Here is a 22072-nt window from a genome sequence, read left to right as displayed (position 1 = left end):
GGAGACTGGAAGTCCAAGATCAAGGTGCCAGCAGGGTGGGTGTCTGGTGAGAGCTCTCCCCTTGGGTTACAGATGGCTGCCTTCTGCTCCCTGTGTGCTCACAAGGCCTTTCCTTAGTCATGTGTGCAGGGGTTGGGGGAACTCTCTGATGTCTGTTCTTATAAGACATTATGGACACTAATCCCCTAGGATCAAGACCCCACCCTTGTGACCTCATTTAGCCTTAATTAGGTCCCATCTCCAAATACAACCACACTCAGTGTTAGGGCTTCAACATATGCATTTTGAGGAGACACAGACATTCAGCCCATAAGAGCGTGGATGAGGGAGGGGTAAGACCTGGACATAGGGCATGAATCAGGTCACCTTCAAGAGTAGAAGGAGCCACAGCCAGTGAAGCCCCAGCTGGACAGGGCTGGCAAGATGGCCTCGGTGAGTACATGTTGGGGACAGCAGGACAAAATGCCCACGCGGTACTCTGCTCTCTGTGGCGAGTCTCCAAGAGCCAGGAGCGGGTCTGCTGTCTTCTCTCTCTTCTCCCTCACACTTGATGTGCATTCTTCCCTGGACGCATTCTTTGTGAGCCTTTCCTGGGCAATGTCTGCCGCATCATACAGTGCATGTGTGTGTCCATTTATCTATAGATAATGCCTACCACACAGGGCATCACCAGGAATAAGTGAGCTATTGTGCGTGTAAATATCTGGTACATGGTTGACATATGAATGAATAAATATTTGTTGAATAAATGAATCTTTACTTAGAGGAGTGTGCTTCTTCCTTTGAAGAGCTAGGATGATCTGGTAATCACCAGTTTTTACTTAATAATTGGTTCGCTGAGCAAAGAAAATTCATTCATTCATTCACTCAGCACAGATTGACTGCACCCCTGTTAGAAATGAGGGGTTAAGTAGACAGTGAGGAGCTAAATCAGTAGTGGTCCCTGCTCCCAAGGTACTCTCCATGCAGAAGGAGACACAGACGGGAAAGGCACAATGAGAACCAAGGAAATGAGTTTTCTGATGGGCACAAAGGCCCGAGTGCCACAGGAACCCCTGAGGCAAGCACCAGTTCAGGGCCAGGAAGGTATTCCTGGAGCAAATGATACTTGAATTAGATGGTCCAGGATGTGAGGGGTGAAAGGGGTGAGGGACATCCTAGGCAGCAGGAACAGCACGTGCAAAGGCCCTGAAGCACAACGCTAGAGGGCACCAGTGAGGTTCTGTGTGGCTGGGGCCCCGCAGGAAGCACCAGAGAGCAAGGTGATTGGGAGATGAAGTCAGGTCACAAAAGGGCCTCATAATGCATGCTCCTCAGTTTGGACTTTATTTTGGTGGCTTGACTTTATTCTCATGGCTCAGAGGCAGCCAGTCGGAAACTCCTCCAGAGGTACTTTACTATGTCTGATCTGTATAATGGAGCAATTCATCTCCACTGTGCCTCTTCATACAGTCACAGGGAAGAAGAAGAAATGCAAGAGTAGCATCCTAGTCTTCTGTAAACTCTCAAGTGCTGGTTCTCATCTGCAGGTAGTGTAGAGATGAGCAGGTGCCTGAGGGTCCAGGGGCACTAGAAGGCTGCACCACCCTCTCCCTGGCAGGGCTCTCTCCTCTGTTCCTTGAGTCCTGGCCATCTTGATGGGTCCTCTCCTGACCCGTGGTTTCAACCCCACCTCCACCCCCACCCTTCTTCTCCAGCAGAGAGCACAGGCAGGAGGCAGGGGGCCAGCCTCTACCAATCCTATTCATCAGCCAGGACTCTAGGCCTCATGGACACAGACAGATAAACCCTGGCACTGACAAGAGCTGAAGCTTTGAATCTGGTGGGACCCAGAAGAGATCTCTCCAGCTCAGGGGCCCCCAGCGTCCCCACCTGCCAACAAGAGGTGGTAACAGAGCCCTGCACTCCAAGTTCTAATCCCATATTCTGGCTAAGTCACTTCAGGCAAATCCTTTACCCTTGGTAAACCTCAGTTTCTCGCTACAGTAATGATTAGACATGACCTGTCTAACTTCACAGGGCATGGGATGGTGTGTGTTATACACAGCACAGGGGACTGCAAATGACAGGGACAGATGTTATTAAGTACACCTTCCCTGTTGCACAGAATATGACATGTGTTTGGATCTGAGAAAGAATTAAGCGCTGAATAGGTAAAGAAAATTACTCAGGGTCCCTGGCCAAGACTCAGTCCACCTTTGTCCCTGAAGGGGCAGCTAATGGGCTGGAGTGACAGGAAATAGCTCCTGAGGCACCCTCTATCCTTGAGGTATGACTATATGCCCATGCAGCTTTGAGCCTGCATAAATGTGGGTAATCGTGATGCCATTTTGCATTGCTGTGTGCACGTCTCTGTGCCTCTGTGGTCGTGTGTCTGGATCTTGTGTGGGGTCCTGAGGATGCACCTGAGTGTATTATGGGCTGAGTGTGTCTGTGTGTATAACACAGTAATGTCAAAGTGGGACTTGTGGGACTGTGCCCATAGTTTTGTGTAAGTATGTGTGTTTTGGTGAGGCCATGTGTTGCGGGATCCTGTGATGTGCAAGCATAGTGTGTGGTGGAAACTGAGGCGGCTCCTGCATGGAACGAGGGTGCCTCCTCCTCAGGCTTCCAGGGAGCAGACTGCATTTCAGCACCACAGAGAGCTGAGGAGAACCCACGAGAGTGAACCCACACTTTGCCCTTTTGCATGAGACACAGATAGCCGTTGGGGTTCTGTGTGGTCTGGAGGGAAAACTCACGGCGGGGAGACTGTTTCTGAAATTCAGCCTTTACCCCCACAGCACTAACTCTCAGCCTGCCCTGTAGCTGATGGCTAAGAAATTATTGGGGGAGGGGGACGCAGGAGGATGTAGAAGGATGAAGGAGGGACAGAAAGAGGGGAGAAACAAAAAAGAAAAGTCAAGGCCCACAGGGGCTCCTCTGCCCGTCTCCCCCAATTTTCCATCAGTAAAGGGTGGCCCTGGCCAGGAGCAGGAGGGTCCCTTCCTCCCATGACAACCCAATTGGATGTATGTTTTTCATCTCTCCCTGGGTGGGGCAGACTTTCTCCCCATCCCGCGAATTCAGGTGGTGGGTTAAATAAGATTTCCCTTGAAGTCAAATGAAATAGCGGATCACACGCAGGAACACACACACACGCGCGCGCGCGCGCACACACACACACACACACACACACACACACACATACACAGGCACGCGTTCTCTCGGGGAGCAATCTGCGGCCGCCCCCTGAACCCCACCCATCAGCCAGGTGCCTACCTCGGTCTGTGCGCCCAGGGGTGCAGCCCCGGAGGGGCGCACGGCCCCGCAGGTGCGGGCGCGCAGGGCGGTGGGGAGCGACGTGGGCAGCTGGCACCCCTCGTGGGCCCGGCCCCCCGCCCCGCCCCTCCGGGGTTACCCGCCGGCCACTCCGCGCGCCTCAGACTCGCCCGGAGCGCGGGCAGGCGGGCGGGCGAGCGCGCGGCTCCGCTCCGCGCGGTCCCTGGCTCTGTTCATTCATGATTGGTACCCGGCTCCCCGAGAGCCAGCCCGAGCGCCGGGAGGGGAGCGGAGCGTGCGGCAGCAGGGGCGGGCGAGCGCGGCTCCCGCACCGCACGCGCCGCTGGCTCGGGAGCCTCGGCCGGCGGGCGCGCCGCCCCGTGTCCGGCACCGAGCAGGCTGCGGGGCAGCGTCCTCGGCCGGTGGCGCGCCAAGCGGCCCGGCCCGGTTCCGAAGGCTCGCGGGGAGCCGCTGGCCCGGTGAGTCAGTGCATGTGCGGGGCTGAAGAAGGAAAGAAAAGGCTCCCAGCGCCCCAGCCCCACGCTCGCTGAATACCAAGCTGCAGGCGAGCTGCCGGGTGCTTTTTTTTTTTTTTTTTTCCTCCTCCAATTCAGAGTAGAGGAGCCACACTGATTTCTTTGCAGGGGAGGGGAGGGGCCGGGCAAGGGGTCCCAAGTCGCACACAAGTCTTCGCTGCCATGGGGGCCGTCATGGGCACCTTCTCGTCTCTGCAAACCAAACAAAGGCGACCTTCTAAAGGTAAGCCACCTCCTTCTTCCTTTTGTTCCCCTGGCTAGGTTTCGGGGTGCTCCGTGCTGAGCTGGGGTGTGCCCCCTGCCTTCCTTGGCCTGGGCCCTCCTCTCCATCACGAGCGAGGGCAGGTTCTTGTATCCGAAGGAGTCAGAAACCTGGCGGGAGGTTTGGTGTGAATATCGTGAACACGCACAAGGAGCCAGAGTGGGCACTGGCCCCAGGGGCGGGGGAGATCCCCTGTAGGGCACTGGGTGCCAGGACACTCCTCCTGGAAATCTCTGGGAACAGAAGGAAGAGTCAGATTCACAGGTGGGGGGTGACTGGATTGTCTGGTTGGAATGTTGGGAAGCCCTTCCCGTTCCCATGATTGCTGGCGATTGTGCAACTGTGGGCACCCAGCAGGGGTGCTCACACATGCACACACTCCTCCTGGTAGTAGTGCTGGTGCAGACCTAGGAGTCCCTCATCCGGGAGACAGTGCTCTGTGCGCCCACCCCAATAAACCTCTGCAAGCCAAAAGGAATCAACTGCTGCCAGGTGGTGAAACTCCCAGGGCTCATGTCCTGGTGGCTGGGGGAGTCACTAGGAGCCAGGGTGTCACGCAAGGGTGCTGCCATGCTCTGGGAACCACCGGGGGGGCTGAAGGCACCGATGAGGTGTGATGGAGCAGTGAGCCTATGTCAGGGATTAGAAACTGTGAGTCCCTGCAGTCCCTCCTTCCTGGACCCTGTTCCATAGCTGCCTTTCCCCAGCTGAGACATGCCCAGTCTCCCCCGCCGGTGGGACAGGAGTCAAATGGGTCCATGTGAACTTGGGGCAAACATATCTTGCACCACGGGAGACTACGCAGGCCTCCTATCCAGCAGTTAGAAAGTTGGTTGTTGGAATGAAGAGACAGGATGCAGTTAGGAAGCAAGAAAATGATGGGTTTTGTGTTCTTTCGTTTAATGCTCAAATCCTCTTGTGAGTGGCAGAAGGGTTTCAAGTAAACTGACACTTAAACCTTCAAGTTCTACCATTGGAGCTCAGGTTCTGGCTATAGGTGGGGGTCATAGCTTCTAATCCTTAATGCTGGTTAGTGATTCGAATTGTATTAAGGTAAGGCTGGACCCCAGGGTGCTCAATGATCTGCTCTTAGGACTTGGTTGGTCTCCCCTGACTCGTTAGGCAGGTCTGTGTCTCAGAGTTCCTCATGCATAACCTGCCTTCAAGGGGTCCAGGCATCTGGCCTAGCTCACAGAGACATTGGGCTGGTTGAGCACTGAGCAATGAGATCTCCGGAGGTAGATCTTAGGTGATGAAGCTGGATTGGTGTTTACATCTTAGAACACGAGTCTAAGGCCACGTGAGTTACACATCCTTTTGGCAGGGAAGGGTCTGGTTGCCTTTTTACCAGTCTTGGGCAGGACAGGTCTGCAAGCCTTGGTCCAGGACCTTGACATTCAGAGCCCTGTTTCTCACAGATCCTCAGATACTACTTGTGTGGGAACACAATTCAGCACCAAACCCCCATCATCTGTCTGACCACTATGAGGCCCCAGAGGCCAGAGGACTGTGGGTACAAGAAACCCAGGGGTTTGTTTTAAAATATTTGCAATGCCTGTGGCACTTCTGGGAGGCAGCTAGGTGTCACAGAAAGATCTTGAGCTCTGGAGTCCAGTGGGGTCTGGGTGTGCATCCCAGCTTCATCTGCGCCTCCTTCTGAGATCTCAGGCCAGCCTCACCCTTCTTAGCCTCAGTTTTCTCATTCATAACATGGGTGACAATACTACGTCCAGGCAGGAAACTGGGTGTGTGGGAAGTACAGGGAGGGAGGACCATGCTACATATACAGTGTTGGCTCAGCCACCAGGGACCCAAAGGAGACTTGTAAGAACATGAAAAAAAAATAATAATAAGGATGGATATGAAGTTCCTTGCACAGGGTCAGGCAAAGATTAAAAGCTCAAACATTACTGTCTACCATTCCCTTCTCCTGCACAAAATTCTGGGTCACCCCAGTGAATTCCCATTGGAGTCCCAGAGACCAGAGCTCTTTGCTCTCTCCCAGGATCCTAAGAAAGAGAAGAGGGGCACCAGCATTCGGTGAGCCCTTACTGTGTGCCTGGCACAGTTCTGGGTGCTTCTTCTGCACCTTCTTATTTAACTGTCACAACAACGCCTGTTTGAAGCTCACAGCGGGTCAAGGCTGTTGGGCAGGCCGCCACGGCAAGCCCCAGCCCTGAGTGGTCGGCCCCTCTTGCACAGAGTTCCACCACGTTGGCTGAATTGTCCAGGGCTCCAGCTGTGTATATTTCTCCTGGCATTTGCCCCCGAGCAGAGTCTTATCTTACCATCTTCCTCTGTGGAATGTTAATCAGCAGAAGACCTTTCCTGCAGAGAGAAGTGACTTAGAAACTGGCTGGGGAGGCTAGTGGTCAGGGGTCACTTCCTGGCCAGTTCCCTTCCCCCCACCTTGGGAACCTCAGTTTCTCCTCAGGTTCCATCCTGCTCTCAAACTTGGAGGTTTTTATTGCTGATGCTCTTGCTGGAACTGCTACTATGATCTCTGAGACATCAGGCTCGGATCTAATTAGAAGCAGTAAGAAGAGGATGGTGGGGATTTTCAATTCCTGCTGGAGTCAAATCCAGGCCTACCACTCACTTGCCGTGTTTGCCTCAAGTGTAAAACAGAGACAGTAGTGGTAGTTACCGTTTTAAAATAGCTGTTGGGTTGTGTGAATTTCAGGGATAATGCAAGTCAAATGCTCAGCACGAGCTCTGCTATGTAGTAAGTGGTCAGCACATTTTAGCTTCTGTTCAATTTATGGCTCTAAACTGTTTGTGGCTTCCAAATGCCTCGAGTGAGGCCATCCTGGAAGTAGGCAGTGCCTCTGGGAGTCCTACCTCCTTGTTTCTGGAGCCCTCTTCCAGCACTGTCCAGATAACTAGGACCCAAAACTTCAGATACACCGAGGCTGGTCCTGTTACTGAGCCTCCACTGACCTCTGCTCCGTGGCTGGTCCTGAAAACAACATAGCTTGCTGAACAAATCCCTGCGTGTTTCCAAAATATAATTTGGTAGCATGTATACATTTTTTTTAAGTAGGGCAAAAGCCCCATGTGACTAGTGCTGAGAGAGAGACACACATACCCCAAGCTGAGTGTTCAGGGAGAGCTTCCTGAAGGCAGCCGAAATCTGAACTCATTTAAGAGCAGGGTCACTGAATAAAAACATTCAAATTCATTTTCCTTCTCTGTTTGGGATCTTTGTTTCTCTTTAATTAAGAATGAGGAAAGGCCACCCTGCTTTTGGGGATTCAGCTTCTGCAGCCCGGTCCTAGGTAGAATTTCTGGCTCCAGGAGTTTTGCATGTGCTTATACCAAGGACACTGCTTGGGACACTGCTCTGGGCTTTAACAAGTAAGCGCGAAGGGTTGGGGTGTGGGGTGACCAGAGAAGGCTGATGCAGGTGCAGCTGCGGAGCCTGTGGGGGGCAAGAGAATTTAGGCAGAACATCACTAGACCAAGGCCATCTCAGTGGAGGTATGCCTGTAAGCAAATGGGTTATCAGTCCTCCACTGCCAGAAGAAAACATTCAGAACCCTCAGGAAGGTCTGAGCTTGGGATCTCCAGAGTGCTCACTGACTAGATGAGCAAACTAAAGCCCACAGCTATGAGATGCTTTTTCTAAGTCCCCGTGGCAAGTTAGGGACAAATATGGAATTGGTTTCCTGACTCCTAGATCAGTGAACACCTTGGAGAATTTGTGGAACCGGAGGGTTCCTGATGAAGCTGGGTTTGTAGTTTTTTAATCGGGCAGCATGCTCAACCCAGAAGATCTGGGAGACCAAGGAGAGGCAGCGAGGCGTGGAGAAGCAGAAACCCTGCTGTCACACAGTCCTTGTATCAGGGGACCTTTGGCAAATCATTTCACCTTGGAGATGCCAGTTTCCTTATGTCTAAGAGAGGCGTACTAATTTATGGAGGCGTTTGTGCTGGGTCTCCCCTGCTTCTGCATCTTTGTCCATCCTTTTAGCTCTGTGTTACCCTTCTAACTCCATGTTACCCTTCCACCATCTCCTGGTCCGATAATTATCATTCCACCCATAACCCAAGACCTCACTCAGCTATTTCCACAGTCAAGAAGGCTTCCCTGGGCCCTGGGAGGCAGTGATTTCTCTCATCTACATTCCCAAATAGTTTAAAGTATGCATTTTCTTTTTTTTTTTTAATTTTTTTTAACGTTTATTTTTTTATTTTTGAGACAGAGAGAGACAGAGTATGAACGGGGGAGGGGCAGAGAGAGAGGGAGACACAGAATCGGAAGCAGGCTCCAGGCTCTGAGCCATCAGCCCAGAGCCCAATGCGGGGCTCGAACTCACAGACCGTGAGATCGTGACCTGAGCTGAAGTCGGACGCTTAACCGACTGAGCCACCCAGGCGCCCCTAAAGTATGCATTTTCATGACTTTCAAGTCATGCATTCAAGTAGGCACTGGATAGAGGTGTTAACCACACCTCCCCAACCCCCCCCCCCCCCCTCAACCCCTGACTCCGGAGTGTCAGCTTCTTGCAGGGAACTTGTCTGAATCATTCCTCAAAGTCCTCAGGCTGGTTTCCTGCACATAGTAGGTACTCAATAAATCTTTTCTGGAGGAAATTATAAATAATGGAATGGTTGGCTGCTCTCTGTTATTTTCTAGAATTGCAGACCCTGCAGGAAAAGTTAGCTTCCTGCTGGAGTTTCGGTTACCAGCCCTTTGCCTTGAATGAGTTCTCTTATTTGGTCTGCTGGCTTTGAATTGGCTTTGTCCATGAAACGTACTGAATCTGTTTACCATTTAGCAGGGAAATGCTGAGAACAGTGTTCCTACTCCCCAGCTCCTGAGAGTCACAAAAGCTTGAGGAGCCCACACCCAGTGCCAGGCACAGTTCTGGGATCTCAATCCCAGAAGAAACTCAGTGGAGATCAAGGTGAACAGAAAGAGGGAAATGGAAAGTTTGAAAGATAGAAGTGAGGGACTACTGCCTAAAATGAGGAGGTTTGTCCCTGGCAAGGGACACGGTCTGGACCTCTTTGTATACCTAGAAGGGCTTTGCTCAGTGAATGTTTAGTACATGTGAAAATGAACAGTGAGTGCATATGTTGACATGTGAGTGAAAGAATGAATGATTGAATGAATGGAGGAATAAGTAAATACATGAATGAAAGGGAGCAAATGAAATATCAAATGAATGCCAGAGGGAATGATTGAAGATATGAGTACATGCATGAATGAATGTATCCATAAATTAATGAATGAGTAATGAAGTCCTCGGAAGGCTATAGTGAAAGACTGTCTTTCATGAAGAGCATTGATTGTCATGCTACCCCAACCCTGGATCTAAGCTATCCCCCATGAAAACTGGAAGGAGTCCATGGGATAGGAAGCCATGGTACAGATAATAATAAACATAGCATGTGCTTCTTAGAAAGCTAAAAATTATAAATTCAGTCAAGAAAAGCCCTGTGGTTTTTTGGGCATCAGTAGGTGTGTAGTGTTTTGGGGAAGGCAAGAAGATGGGAAGGTATCTCTCAAGTTTTCACTCTTTTGTTGATTGATAAAAAAAAAAATCTAAAGCAAGGACTGATCCAGAATGACCTCCCTTGTATATTGAGTTCACTTTTACCTTGTCTTGGGTGAGACCAAGAACCTGTGTATTTGTCTGCCCATTTATTGATTCACTAAGCAACATCTGAAGTATCCTTAAAGCATTGCTTCCCTGATACTACCTCTGCCCGAGGTCCACTCTGGCTTCCACTCACCCTTCACCTCTACCTCCCCATTCACTTGGCAAACTCCTACACATCCTTCAAGACCTCATTCAATATCACCCACTCCTAGGCTCCTGGAGGTAGAGCACATCCTCCCTCCCCTGTTACCTCTGCAGCTGTTGCTGCTTCTGCATGCTACAATTATGAACATTACGTGATTATGGGTTTATACATTTATCTCTCTGACTAGCTCTAAAGGAATGAGTTATATTCAAGCGTTTCTGTCAGGCCTGATATTGGGCCCAGACCTGATGGATGTTGGCCATGTAAAGGTAAGGATGGATGGAGCAGGGCGTGTTCTTGATGGCTCCAAGTAGTGCAAGAATGCGGTAGCACAGATGAGAAATCCAGGTCTGCTCGTGGCGGGGAACACTGCAAAGTTCTGCATAATGGCCCTGGAGTTGATGTTCCCATTCATCAGGCAAGGAATGAGCAGTGTTTAGGAGAGAGAGGGGGAAAGGTGGGGCGGGGCGGGAGGGAGGCAGGGAGGGAAGGAGGGAGGGAGGGAGAGAGAGACTGTGACTGAGAGTCTTGGGACCTTCAGGCAAACTTGACTTATCTTTAAATGCTTCCCCTCCCTCCAGGGAGTGTTTTAAATGGGTCACCTTTGGGGAGTAGCTGTAATCCGCTGGGATATCACTGGCTTCCCATACACTAGCCATGGGAGCAGAACTTTGGATTAATTCTTATGATTCCAGTCCAGGCAGGAATCCTCACTGGGGCAGTGGGGGGGGGGGGGGGGGGGGGGGGGGAATGGGAACTGCATTCCACTCAAATCAGGGGGCTAGGAACAGGGTTGCAGAATGGTTAGGACCCTTGAGTGAAAGTAAGACCTGGGTTTAAACTCTGACTCTGTGACTCCTTAGCTGAGCCTTTCTGAGCCTCAGTTTCCCCCTCTGTAAAATGGGGACAATGACAGCATCTACCTTACAGGGATGCGTATGGGGCCAAAGAGGTAGTGAGCATTGTGCTTCACATACGATAAGATGATTTTAGCAACTCGGGTTGTACTGGCTTTGCAGCTGCCTTTATCCATCTTGGAGCAGGTCCCTTCCTCCTCTGTTGCTTCCTCTGCACTATGACTGGGCATTCCTTGGTGATCTGTGTCCCTTCAAACTGTGGCCTCTGATTCCATCCCTCTGGGACCCAGAGCCATCACAACCCTGGCCCCTAGCATCTCGAGAAGTTTCTCTGGTAACTCCTAAGGGAAGCTGGCAGTTTTAGATGATGAAAACTTCCCAGTGGTGAGATAGGAGAATGTGGATCATCTGCCAAGGTTAATAATAATAATAGCTGATGTTGACAGCTGTTCTTTGCCAGGCACCTTACTCTGCCCTTTTCCCTGTTACTTTATTAACCTCTTCCTAGCCCTGGAGGGCAGACCCTTTTACAGTTCCCATTTTGCAGATGAGGAACTGAGGTTCTGAGAAGCGAAGTTCCTTTCCCAGGGTCACACAGCCCTTGGATAGCAGTGCCCAGTTCTGGCTGATCCTTGAGCGTGAGCTCTTAGGCACCACACCCTCCCCCTCCCCTGCTGGCCTTGCCTCAAGAAAGAGCAGCCCCAGTGGGGAATGTGGAGAGAAGGCATTCAGATACAGCCCTCATTAGCCATACCACACCACCGAGCCATCTGTAGGCCTTGAGCAAAATGCTTTTAGCCTCATCTCAAACCACCCCTGGATCCGTTTCTATTTAATCTGACACTGCAAAAGCCTAAATATGAAATGATTGGGGGCATAAGGCCAATTAGCAAATTCATTAATAGGATTAAACGTCGCTCCTCTGCTCTAATCATTTATGTGAACTACATTCTTTTCCCTTTGTTGCAGCCATCATTGCCTGTCAGTGAAGGATCGAGCACATCGGTCTTCAAGTATGTTAGATTTCCAAACCTTCCAAATCAGGGACCAGAATCAGTCAGTGTTTTCACATGGTCCAGAGAGGCAGGGAGGGGTCAGCCAGTTGATGAGTGGTCATCATTGCAGAGGAAACAAACACAGGACCTCGCTGGTGTGTTTGCTTTCTGCTTTCTCACTAATTCCTTTCTGCCCTTGGCCACATGTTGGCCTAAATCTGTATTACACATATGCATGTGGTGTGGCTATTATGGGCATATACATAACCTGGATACAAAGTCTGGCCCTGCAGATTGTTAGCCATGCGGCCTCAGGCAGGCCCTTCAACTCTGTGAATCTGCCTTTCTACATCCAGACAATTGGGATATTGATAGCAATTCCCTCCAGGGTCGTTATGAGGATTAAATGCAGAATTCACGTAAGACCCCAGTGGTCAAAGGATAGCAAGAAGGCAGTAGCGGTGAGTTATGACCATCTGGAGCTGTGCTGTTCTCAGTGTGGTCCTCAGACCAGTAGCCTTGATGCCACCTGGGAGATTGTTAGAAATTCAGCCTCAGGTCCTGGATCATAACTGCATTTTGCTAAGATCGCCAGGTGGCTCGTGTGCCCACGACCTAGAGCACAGATTATAGTACATATATATGTCTTTATGTGTTTATTTATAAGTTTACATATCGAGCTGGAAGGGGCCTTTGAAGGCTCCTGGTTCGAGTGTCACTTAAGATAACAAAATGGAGTCCAGAGAGGTGGGTGGTTTGCCCACAGTCACGCAGTTGGAGCGTCCAGTCTGGGGCCTGAACCCTAGGCCTCCCCAGCCCTGCTTGTCTGCACATAAGTTGCTCTGAAGTCAGATCTCCCCAGATTCACATGGTTTCCGTTGAGCTTTTCTTTCTTTCTTTTTTAAATAAAACAGAAGTGCCGGGCTACGTATGCCCATTAAGTTTTAATTTACTAATTTGAAATGTTATTCCAGCCAAGTGAGATCCTGAATCTTGATTCTGCCAGCCCTCGCCTTAGCTGCACCTCCAAGTTCTGTGTTACCAGACAGTATGACAAGGAGGGATTCTGAGTCTTCAACCAGTTGCATCTCAGACATGGGCCAGGACAGAGCGCAGGACCAAAGACCTCTCTCCACAAGCGATTTCACTGATAACGTTCAGAACCGTAGGGCAGGCTGGCAGCCGGGTTTCCTTACAAAGCGTTTGTGTGGCATTTGAAGCCAGGTATGGCAGAGTTAGTAGAAGTCTAATAGACAAAGGAAGAGCCTGAAGCATGGAAGTTAAATGCCTTTTCCATGGGGCATAGTAGGACCTCTCTGTTGGAAAACAAGCAATCCTACTGGCTGTTGTAGAAACCTTTCTGCACTAAACAGTTAAGCAGGACTCATCCAGGGTCACTAGGTTTGTTTGGGGTAGAAACTGGAGGGATAGGGCAGCATTGCTTGAGAAGAGATTTGGATTTTTTGAGGGCCTGCGTGTCCCAGACCCTTCTGCATACCTAATCTCCTTTCACTTTTACAGTAGCTCTGTGATGGTTGTGTTGTTCATCTCGCTCTGCAAATCGGGAAACTGAGGTTCATGGAGCTTCTTGATTGTCTAGTGACTAAAGAGCAAGGATTTGAAGTGTGCCTGAGACAAAGGCATCCCACCACATGGTCTCTTCCTCCAACCCAAGCCACATCCAGGCCACAAGCAGGCCTCTGACGCCCAGGAAGGCCTTGAACAACCGCTTCTAGCTTCTGAGCCCCTGGGAACTGAACATGACAGCCACCAGCCTCCCCCATTGGCCCTGTCAGCTCCTCACCCATGCCCACCCTGGGCCCCAAGAGAGAGGAGGGCTGGCAGGTGGGGGAGACTTCTGGAGGCCGTGCAGCACCCAGCTGCTGTGGGGAAGCCAGTGCACTGGCATCCGTGTGGGGCTGAGGTCGCGTTTTCCCTCCATCCCTGGCACTCACCCATGTGCCACTCTCCCAGATGGCCAAACTGCACACTCAGCAGGGGCCCTTCCAGAGGTTTCCCTGCTCACCTAGTGGGGACAGCAGGGGGCTCACTCCTTTTCCTTTGTCCTTTGCACCTGCCAGCACTGGGCTAGATTAGGACTCCAAGCCCTAAAGGTCCTAGGGCTAAAATGATTATATCTGCCACACTCCCATCCCCCACCCCTGACCCTAGCAACTGCTACTTAGACAATTCACAACTGAAACAGGAAAATAAGTCTAAGGAAATGGAATGAAATTTGGACTTTTTTTCATGATGACTACTTTGATGATTTAAAAAAAAAAGATAATACATTTTCAAAACATGTTTGCTCACAATTTTGATGCTTCTCCTATGCTGGTACTGTAGACATCTCTTGAATGTGCCTATTGGTATTTCTGCGTCGGAGTTGGAACCAGACAGGAAAAAGAAAAAAACAAAAAACAAAAAACAAAAAACAAAAACCAATCTGTATTGAGGACCTGCTTTGTGCCAGGCACCATGCAAGTTATTGACAAATATAACAACACAAATACAATTTAAAGCTCTTATAATAAGAAAAAGAATAGGAAAAAGAAATGAGATTTATATAGCACTTTTTGCCAAGTACTATTCTAAGTTCTTTTGATACATTAAACAAATTTAATCCTTACAATAACCCAATACTATGATTATCCCCATATAACACATGAAATCTCATGCTATGAGAAGGAACATTCAACTCCCCACTTTATAGATAAGGAAACTGAGGCTTTGGAGGAAGTGACTTGGCCAAGCATCCCCCAGATGGCTGGTGGAGGAGCCAGGATTCTCACCAACTCTGACCATCTCCAAATGCAGATACATTCCTAGAGTGTGTTATAAGGAGGGGTAGGAAGGCCTGGGAGTAAAGACTGAGTATAGAATCCTGTCCTGACTTTTTCAGGGGTCCCCTTTAGTCCTCCTGTTGCCTATTACATCTGCCCTCATCTTGTGCTACTCTCCCGCCATCCCTGGATCTTCCTGACCTTCCAGAGCAACCACTCTGTGCATTGGTCCACATCATATAAGCTGTATAGGAGCTAAGTCAGGTTCCCATCTGCCCCCTGAGGAAAGAAGCTGCCAGAAGGAGATTAGTTATGGAGGATACTATCTTTGCCCTCAAGGTGCTTCACTCTGGTGACCGTAATAATAATATTAACAACAAATCTATAGAGCTCCCACTATGTGCCAGACACTTTAGTGGCTTGGTTTTATTTAGGCCTTACAGCATCACCAGGAAGTCGGCATTATTACTGGACTCTTTACAGATAAGGAAACTGAAGAACAGAGAGCATAGGGAAATGTCCAATGTCTCACCAATGTCTCACCTCTTGAAAGTGGCCAAGCCAGGATTTGAACCCAGCTGACTTGACTCCAACACCTGTACCTGCCTGGTGAATCAACGAGGCTAGACTGTATCTGAGTGCCTACCTATACCACATTGCAGATTGTGTTACCCTGTGGGGGTTCATGGGAGGCACAGGGCTGAAGAATCAGAGAGGATGACTGAGAAAGATGGCATTTCAGATTGATTAAAGAGCAAGGGCTTGACCCATGCAAGAATGTAGGTTAGTAGAGTTCTAGGTAAAAGGAATGGTATGAGCAACATCATTGAAGTAGATGAGAAGAAAGGAGAAGGAATAAAAATGGCAGTGATGCACTTTTGTGACTTGGAGGAAGTCAATAGAAAGGTTGTTATTAGAAATGTGAGAGAAGTCGGGGCACCCGGGTGGCTCAGTTGGATAAGCGTCCAACTTCAGCTCAGGCTGTGATCTCACGGTTCGTGAGTTCGAGCCCCATGTCGTGCTCTGTGCTGACAGCTCATAGAGTCTGGAGCCTGCTTCAGATTCTGTGTCTCCCTTTCTCTCTGCCCCTTCCTGAGTCTCTCTCTCTCTCTCTCTCTCTCTCTCTCTCAAAAATAAAATGTTAAAAAACATTTTGAAAGAAAGAAAGAAAGAAAGAAAGAAAGAAAGAAAGAAAGAAAGATGAGGGAACAGATTGGAGGCAGCGACCAGAGTCAGGTGTCCACATTCAGGAAGGTCGGGGGAAAGTCCTGAAAGGTAGCCGAGAGGAAGGATGAGGAAAGGACAAAGTAATTGGGGACCAGGGCTGTCCCTTCTCATCCTCACCCTGTCTTCCCAGAAGTCTCCCATTGATCACTTCAGCCCACAGCTGCTCCCTCTTCCCCCCCACCAATCCACTCACTGTCCTGCATGATTTAGCAATTGATTGCCTTGAATTGCTCTATAATCGCTCCCTATAAATATGGTATGGCCCTTCAGTAAGAGTACACTTTCCTCAAAGGCTGGAACCTTCCTTCATGCCCTTCTGAGCTTCTCCAAGGAGTCCAACACAGTTCTGGGCACATGATTGGTACTTGGTGGCTTGAATTGACATTATACTGAGATGCATGAGGACTTGGAATTCCCTAATTGGGATTAATGTAGCAAAGAAGCCTGGGCACAGCTTTGAGGCTCCCCTCAGCATATTCACAGGATCCAGAACATCAAAGACAGTGGTTTAGTGTAAAAAAAAAATAGAACATTGGAGGTTATTTCATAACAGCTCAGAGTTCATAGAAAAGGTATGGCATGTTGGGTGAAATAGAACTAAAGGCCAGTCCTAGCTTACCCTTTACAAGCTATGTGGTTGAAGCCAATTGTTTGACTCCTCTCTGCATGTCCGGTCTGTCATCTATTAACAGCAGTCATGATATCAACTCATTGGATTGTCATGGGGATTAAATGAGATCAGGTGAATGCAAGTGTTTATAAACTGTAAGGCAATGCGTAAGTGGTGAGTATTAGTACGTAGGTGATGATAGTGATCACAGGTATAGTAATACTTTTGATGATGGTGGCAAGGATGGTGCATGTGACGGTGACGGTTGTGTTGGCGGTAGCAATGATGGTAGTGACAGGTGGTAGCAGATAGCATTAGGGGTGTTGATTGTTACCGTAGGGATAACGTTGGCGATATCAGAGATATTGGCGACAGTGACAATAGTTGTATTAGAGTACTAATGGTGGTGATGGCGGGTCATGGTGTTGCTGGAGCATGATAATGTTAGTGGTAATTGTGATGATTCTGGTAGGGACAACAGTGATGGGATGGCGCCAGTGGCAATGGGGTCACGACGGTGGTAGTGTGATGAGAAGTGGTATTAGTAATGATGGTGATAACAATATGGTGACATTGGCGCTAATGGTGGTGGTGAAATAGTGGTGGTAGTGGTAGTATTGTTGGTGGGATGATGGTGGTAGTAATAGGGGTAGTGGTGGTAGTGGCAGCAGCGGATTGGAGGCTGTCTTTCCCTTTGTTCAATCTATCTTCTTTGACTAGTCTATGCAGAAGGATTTCTAACCCTGAGACTTTGAATTCCCCTAGATGTATTTGTCAGTAGTAGGAAAGAATAAGACACATTAGTTCATGCCTCTAGATTTATCCATGGTTGGCACTTTTCAGAATCATTTGCGTACAAGCTATCTTCTTGACACTTGCATTCCCAGGACATAGCATAGTGCCATGCCTGCTACATAGTCAGTCTTCAGTAAAAATTTGTGGAGTGAAAGAGTAAACTTGCACGAGGACGCAGGTTATACTCTTGGATGAACTCATTGGATTTAAACGTCCCACCTCCAGAGGTACACAAGGTCATCAGGTAGTTGTCTATCTCGTCGGAATGCACCTGCTCTCACACCATGACCAGCATTGGCAATGGAGCTGCCCTTCTATTCTAACAGGCTGGGAAGACTTCCTGGGAGCCTCCTGGATGTCATCCTGGCCTGATCCATTTCTGCCCTGATTCTGCACTGACTGAGCACAACAAACAGTGGAGAAAATGGCACGTCCCACTAGCAAATTCTGGAGCGTCCATGCCTCTCTCCTTAGCCCCTTTTCTGATGCATCAGGAATGAGAGGCATGTTTTGCCCCTGGAGACATTCTTCTTGGCAGCTGGGAGGGATTACAGAAGTAGTTTCAAATCTAGTGTCTCTGTAACCCATATTCTACCCTTCTACCCTTCTATTCCTTGGAAAAAAGGAATAATCACATGTCTACATTGTAGTGTTCTTGTGGCTTTTAGGTATGTGGCCTACAGTAAGGGCTCAATAAATGGTAGTAATTCTTTTTTTGTAATTTTTTAAATACTTATTTTTGACAGAGAGACAGACAGACAGACAGACAGACTGTGAGTGGGGGAGGGGCAGAGAGAGAGAAAGACACAGAATCTGAAGCAGGCTCCAGGCACTGAGCTGTCAGCACAGAGCTGGACGCGGGGCTCAAACTCACGAACTGCAAGATCATGACCCGAGTTGAAGGTGGACACTTAACTGACTGAGCCACCCAGGTGCCTAAATGGTAGTAATTCTTAACAGTAGCATTTATTATTTCTATCATTAGTGGAGAGATTAACATAAAAAGTGGTGAATAATGATAGACCATAGACTTTGCATATCTCTTTTGCATGGAACACATGTGGCTTGGATTCATTTTGGATACCCTGATCTGGAAACTGAGCCCACAGTGTCCCCTGAATAGATCATATGTTGTTGGGGGGGGGGGTTGTTGAGAAAGACGGGCATGACCTGTAGGCAACTGGGTTTAGGTGCTGTTCTGTTGAACGAGGAATACGAGTTGGAGACCAAACAGTCTTAGATTTAAATTTCAGACTTGCTTCTCACTGGCTGCATGACCCTAGGTAAGTTACGAGGTGAACCTTGGTTTTTTTGTGTGTCCAGTGAGGTTAATAATACTGACCACATCTGTTCCTTGGGAAGAATATGGAAAATAAAGTGTAAATGGAGCAAGGGTGGAGATTTGTTTTCCAGGCAGCTCAGGACTGCAGGTAATGGAAAGACTGAAGTGCTTTTGGGATTAGAGCTGCCTGCAGCCTTTATCAGTCTCTGGAGTTGATGTGTTGTTCCCCCAAACCCTGGAACAAAGTCAAGGAGGAGGTGAAGGAAGGAAGAGGGGTAACAAGAGTATGGATGGAAATGTAAACACGTGGAGTGCAGGTAGCAGGCTACATGCCCATAGCAAGCAGTCGACAGAGGATTCACTTATTGTTCTGATTGCTATTATTCTTAAACCTGTGGAAAGGAATTCAGGTAGAAAGGAGAACTCAAGCAAACACAGGCTGATCCTAGGCTGAATTTGGTCTAAGTTACAAAGCACCATGTGCGATCCACAAAGCGTGGACACTGAGACAGGCTGTTTCCCGTCCGCCCCCCTACAACTTGTAATCCCACCCACTGACTCTGTGTGTTGAACAGGAAGAGCTCTTTAAAGGGTGCTTGGTGTGTGTGCCTTTGTGAGTAGAAGGAAAGCACGCTAACGTATGGAATGTGAGACACCGTGCCGGGCACATCCTCTAAATCATCTCATTTAATCGTCACACAATCTTATGAGGGAGATACTGTTATTGTATGTATTTTAGCAGTGATGAAACTGAAGCTCAGAGAGGAGAAGTGACTTACCCAAGGTCAACCAGCTGGTAAGTGTAGGGACAATATTGAACCCAGACCTCTCTGTCCCTTACTCTCTGTAGCGCTGTCGCTTAGAGACTCTACACCTACTACCTGGGATAGCTCCATTTGACATTTGGGGGATTTGAGGCTTCACAGCTGCACAACCAGCTTGCAGCAACGCGGGACTCGTCCCCAGTTCTCCTGACTGCCAGCCCCACCATCTCACCCTGGTCGCTCACACATCATTGGAACTGACAGTGCAAGAATATCCCATTCCTTCTCCTTCTCTTCCTGCCTTTCTTGGCCTTCTTCCAGGACTTTGGAGGAACAATAAACCAACTCAAGAGGCAGGGAAAGGCTGTAGGAAGCTCAAACCCCAAACCCATTTGGTCCTTTAATGACTTCCAAGTGAGTTGCCTGGGAGACAAACCCCTTTCCCCGCACCCTCACCTTGTCCTAATAGGTCAGCGGGCAACAGCCAGATCAAAAGACTGACATACATTGCTCCTCTCAATCCAGACCCCCCCCCTCTTAATTCAGAGATGCCCCACATAATGGTGAGACTTAGAAACCAGGCAGCCCTGGTCTGGAACTCAGCTCTGCCTTTCTTGAGCTTTGTGATCTTAGGTAATTCACCTGTTCTCTCTGAGCCTCAGGACCTTCATGTGTAAAATAGGGCTAATAGCTCTCCCCTACTATCTCCTCTCTCCTGTGATGTTTAGTTAGAAAAGTGTATATAAAATACCTGTTCTAGGGTAGACACTCATTTGAGGGTTAACAAGAGTTTTATGGTTTGGCCCAGCGAGTCTCAGGCTATAGCCTTGATGACTGTAAGCTCTTCTGCGACCACATCCTAGTCTCAAGCACAAGTGTGAAAATTCCTGGCATGTGCCATCACTCCTTGTCCATTACCCATGGCACATGCTGATCACCCATCACAGCACTTTTTCCTTCAGAGCTATAATGGCGGCCTCAGAATCCTTCTTAACACAGCACTCCAGACAGCCACTATCGATTGATTACAGATGGCATGGGAGATAGCTGAAATTTATTTGAGTCCTAGTTCTGATGAAGTTCATATTTGTTTCTCCCTCTCTACAGCCCAGGCTATCTGGCTCCAGTCTTCTTTTGTGAGTTCATGTGTGGGTGTGACTGTGTGTGTATGTTTGAACTGTGCTTCCAGGCTGAAAGAACATTCCAGTCATTTGCTGTTGGTTTGTTTGTATGTATCTCTGAGTTTTTAGAATTCTACTTGCCATGTGATGCCTGTGCCTTGAGATCTGCAAGAAAGATCAGCTCGTATCTGGGAAGGAGGTGGCTGGGAATCAAGTTAGAACTTGGGAAAGCAGAATCAGTGGGCAGAACTCACCATCAGCCACTTTTAGGAGGGACATGAGAGACGGTGACTGAATATGAGTTTGAAGTCTCAGGAGGTTTCACACTCCATTGGATGACTGTGGTCTCAGGGAAGTAGGCTGAGAATCGAACAATTTATTCATTAGGGCAATGCTAGCTGTTGTAACAAGTAGACCCAGCATTTCAGTGGCTTACTACATAGAATTTTTCCTGTCACTCTGAACTATTCGGCATGGGTGTTCCTAATGAGCAAGTAGCTTTCTTCTGTGTGGTCACTCAGGGACCCAGCCTCCTCCCATCGTGTCACTCTACCAATCCTATGGCCCCCTTTACCTTTAGGTTAAGGAATTACAGATGGCACCCAGCCTCTTAATGACTGTGACCTGGCAGTGACAGACATCACTATGCTCAGAGTTCACTAGAGACAGCTTGCTCCATAGCACCCCCCCAGACAGAAGGGCAGCCAGTGAGGGGGGGGTGGGGAGGTCAGAGAATGTGGTCTCTGGCTGACCCAGTAACAACCCCACACCCTTGAGAAAGCACAAGCAGGAAACAGTCAGGGACGGTCAACAAGTCAGCAGGGTGGGTCCTGCCTGGGGAAGGAGTCTGAGCTCAGATGCCACTGGGTCACCTTGGGCATGGAGGAGGGAAGCTCAAGAACCAGAGGTCACCTGGCAGGGTTCACATGGAACCTGTCTAGGGAAGTCCTGCCCTAACCAGGGACATGCCTGTGTGATCATGGTGTCAGCCGTCTCCCTCCGGGGGAAAAGACGCAGCAGTCAGAGCCCAAGACATCCAGTGGTCCAGCAACACCCCGGCCAATTCTAGGTTCACCGGGAAACATTGTTAGAATGTGCCTCCCCAGGCAGCCCTGTCTTCAGGGAAAGAAAACACAGTGCTGCTCGTGACAACTTCAGCAGCCCTGGTTTGCATGGCAGTTCCATTTCTCTCAGTGTGGTTTATATTTTGATTTCATGATCTGGGTTAATGAGAGTGTTCTCCTGACAGATGAGTCCCTTCCGGGCGTGCCAGCAAAATCAGGTTTCTGAACCTCCAAGGCTAGGGGCCAGAGGCTGGGGAATGTGCCAAGGTAAATGCCACCTTGTGAGGTGTCTGGGAAGCAGCCAGCACCCTCCCCTGCCTCATCACGAGACTTCTCTGGCTGGTCCGTGAGCATGTGGGAGCCACATTCACAGCCCTATAGGTCCGGGTCTGTCTCCAGCAGCATGTGGGACATTCCAGCAGCTTCTCCCTGATCTCTGGAAGGAAGGAAGCAGGAAGGAGAGGAGGTGAGAAAAAAACAATCTCGTGCTTAGTTTCCCCTCCAAAGCATACCTTGTGAGCCTCGTCTGTACAGGATTCGGAACAAAGGAATCCTGGTGCTTTGATTATTGTGTCTGCAGCAGTTGTTGAAATGAGTCTGACACTCACCAGTGCCTTAGTAGGAATTATAATTACATTGGAAGACCTGAGGCAACCAAGTAAACTGATTAGCGGCTTGCTCCGAGTTGATAGATTTTTTTTCCCTCTGGGTCATAAACAGGGCTGTGGGAGATGAAAACTCTCTGGGTGGGAGCAGTCTGA

At 49.2% G+C, this 22072-nt stretch overlaps 1 protein-coding gene across 3 annotated transcripts in view; it reads left to right on the top strand.

Moving 5' to 3' along the window:
• The window catches only part of KCNIP1 (potassium voltage-gated channel interacting protein 1), a 345736-nt gene that overhangs the window by 128034 nt on the left and 195630 nt on the right, over nucleotides 1-22072 (top strand). The window contains exon 1 of one of the 3 annotated variants that reach the window (XM_043596098.1): nucleotides 3634-4020. The exons of 1 other annotated variant lie outside the window; for it this stretch is intronic. In XM_043596098.1, the coding sequence (XP_043452033.1) occupies nucleotides 3960-4020 (61 nt within the window). In that variant the 5' untranslated portion in view covers nucleotides 3634-3959. Of the gene's footprint in view, nucleotides 1-3633; nucleotides 4021-22072 lie in introns of those variants that run through there. One more of the 3 variants, XM_043596108.1, reaches the window with a different exon arrangement.

The sequence above is a fragment of the Prionailurus bengalensis genome, chromosome A1, assembly GCF_016509475.1.
Source record: "Prionailurus bengalensis isolate Pbe53 chromosome A1, Fcat_Pben_1.1_paternal_pri, whole genome shotgun sequence".
Classification (NCBI taxonomy): Eukaryota; Metazoa; Chordata; class Mammalia; order Carnivora; family Felidae; genus Prionailurus; species Prionailurus bengalensis.
Note: the sequence above shows the minus strand (reverse complement) of the source record. Positions and strands in the feature narration are given on the sequence as shown.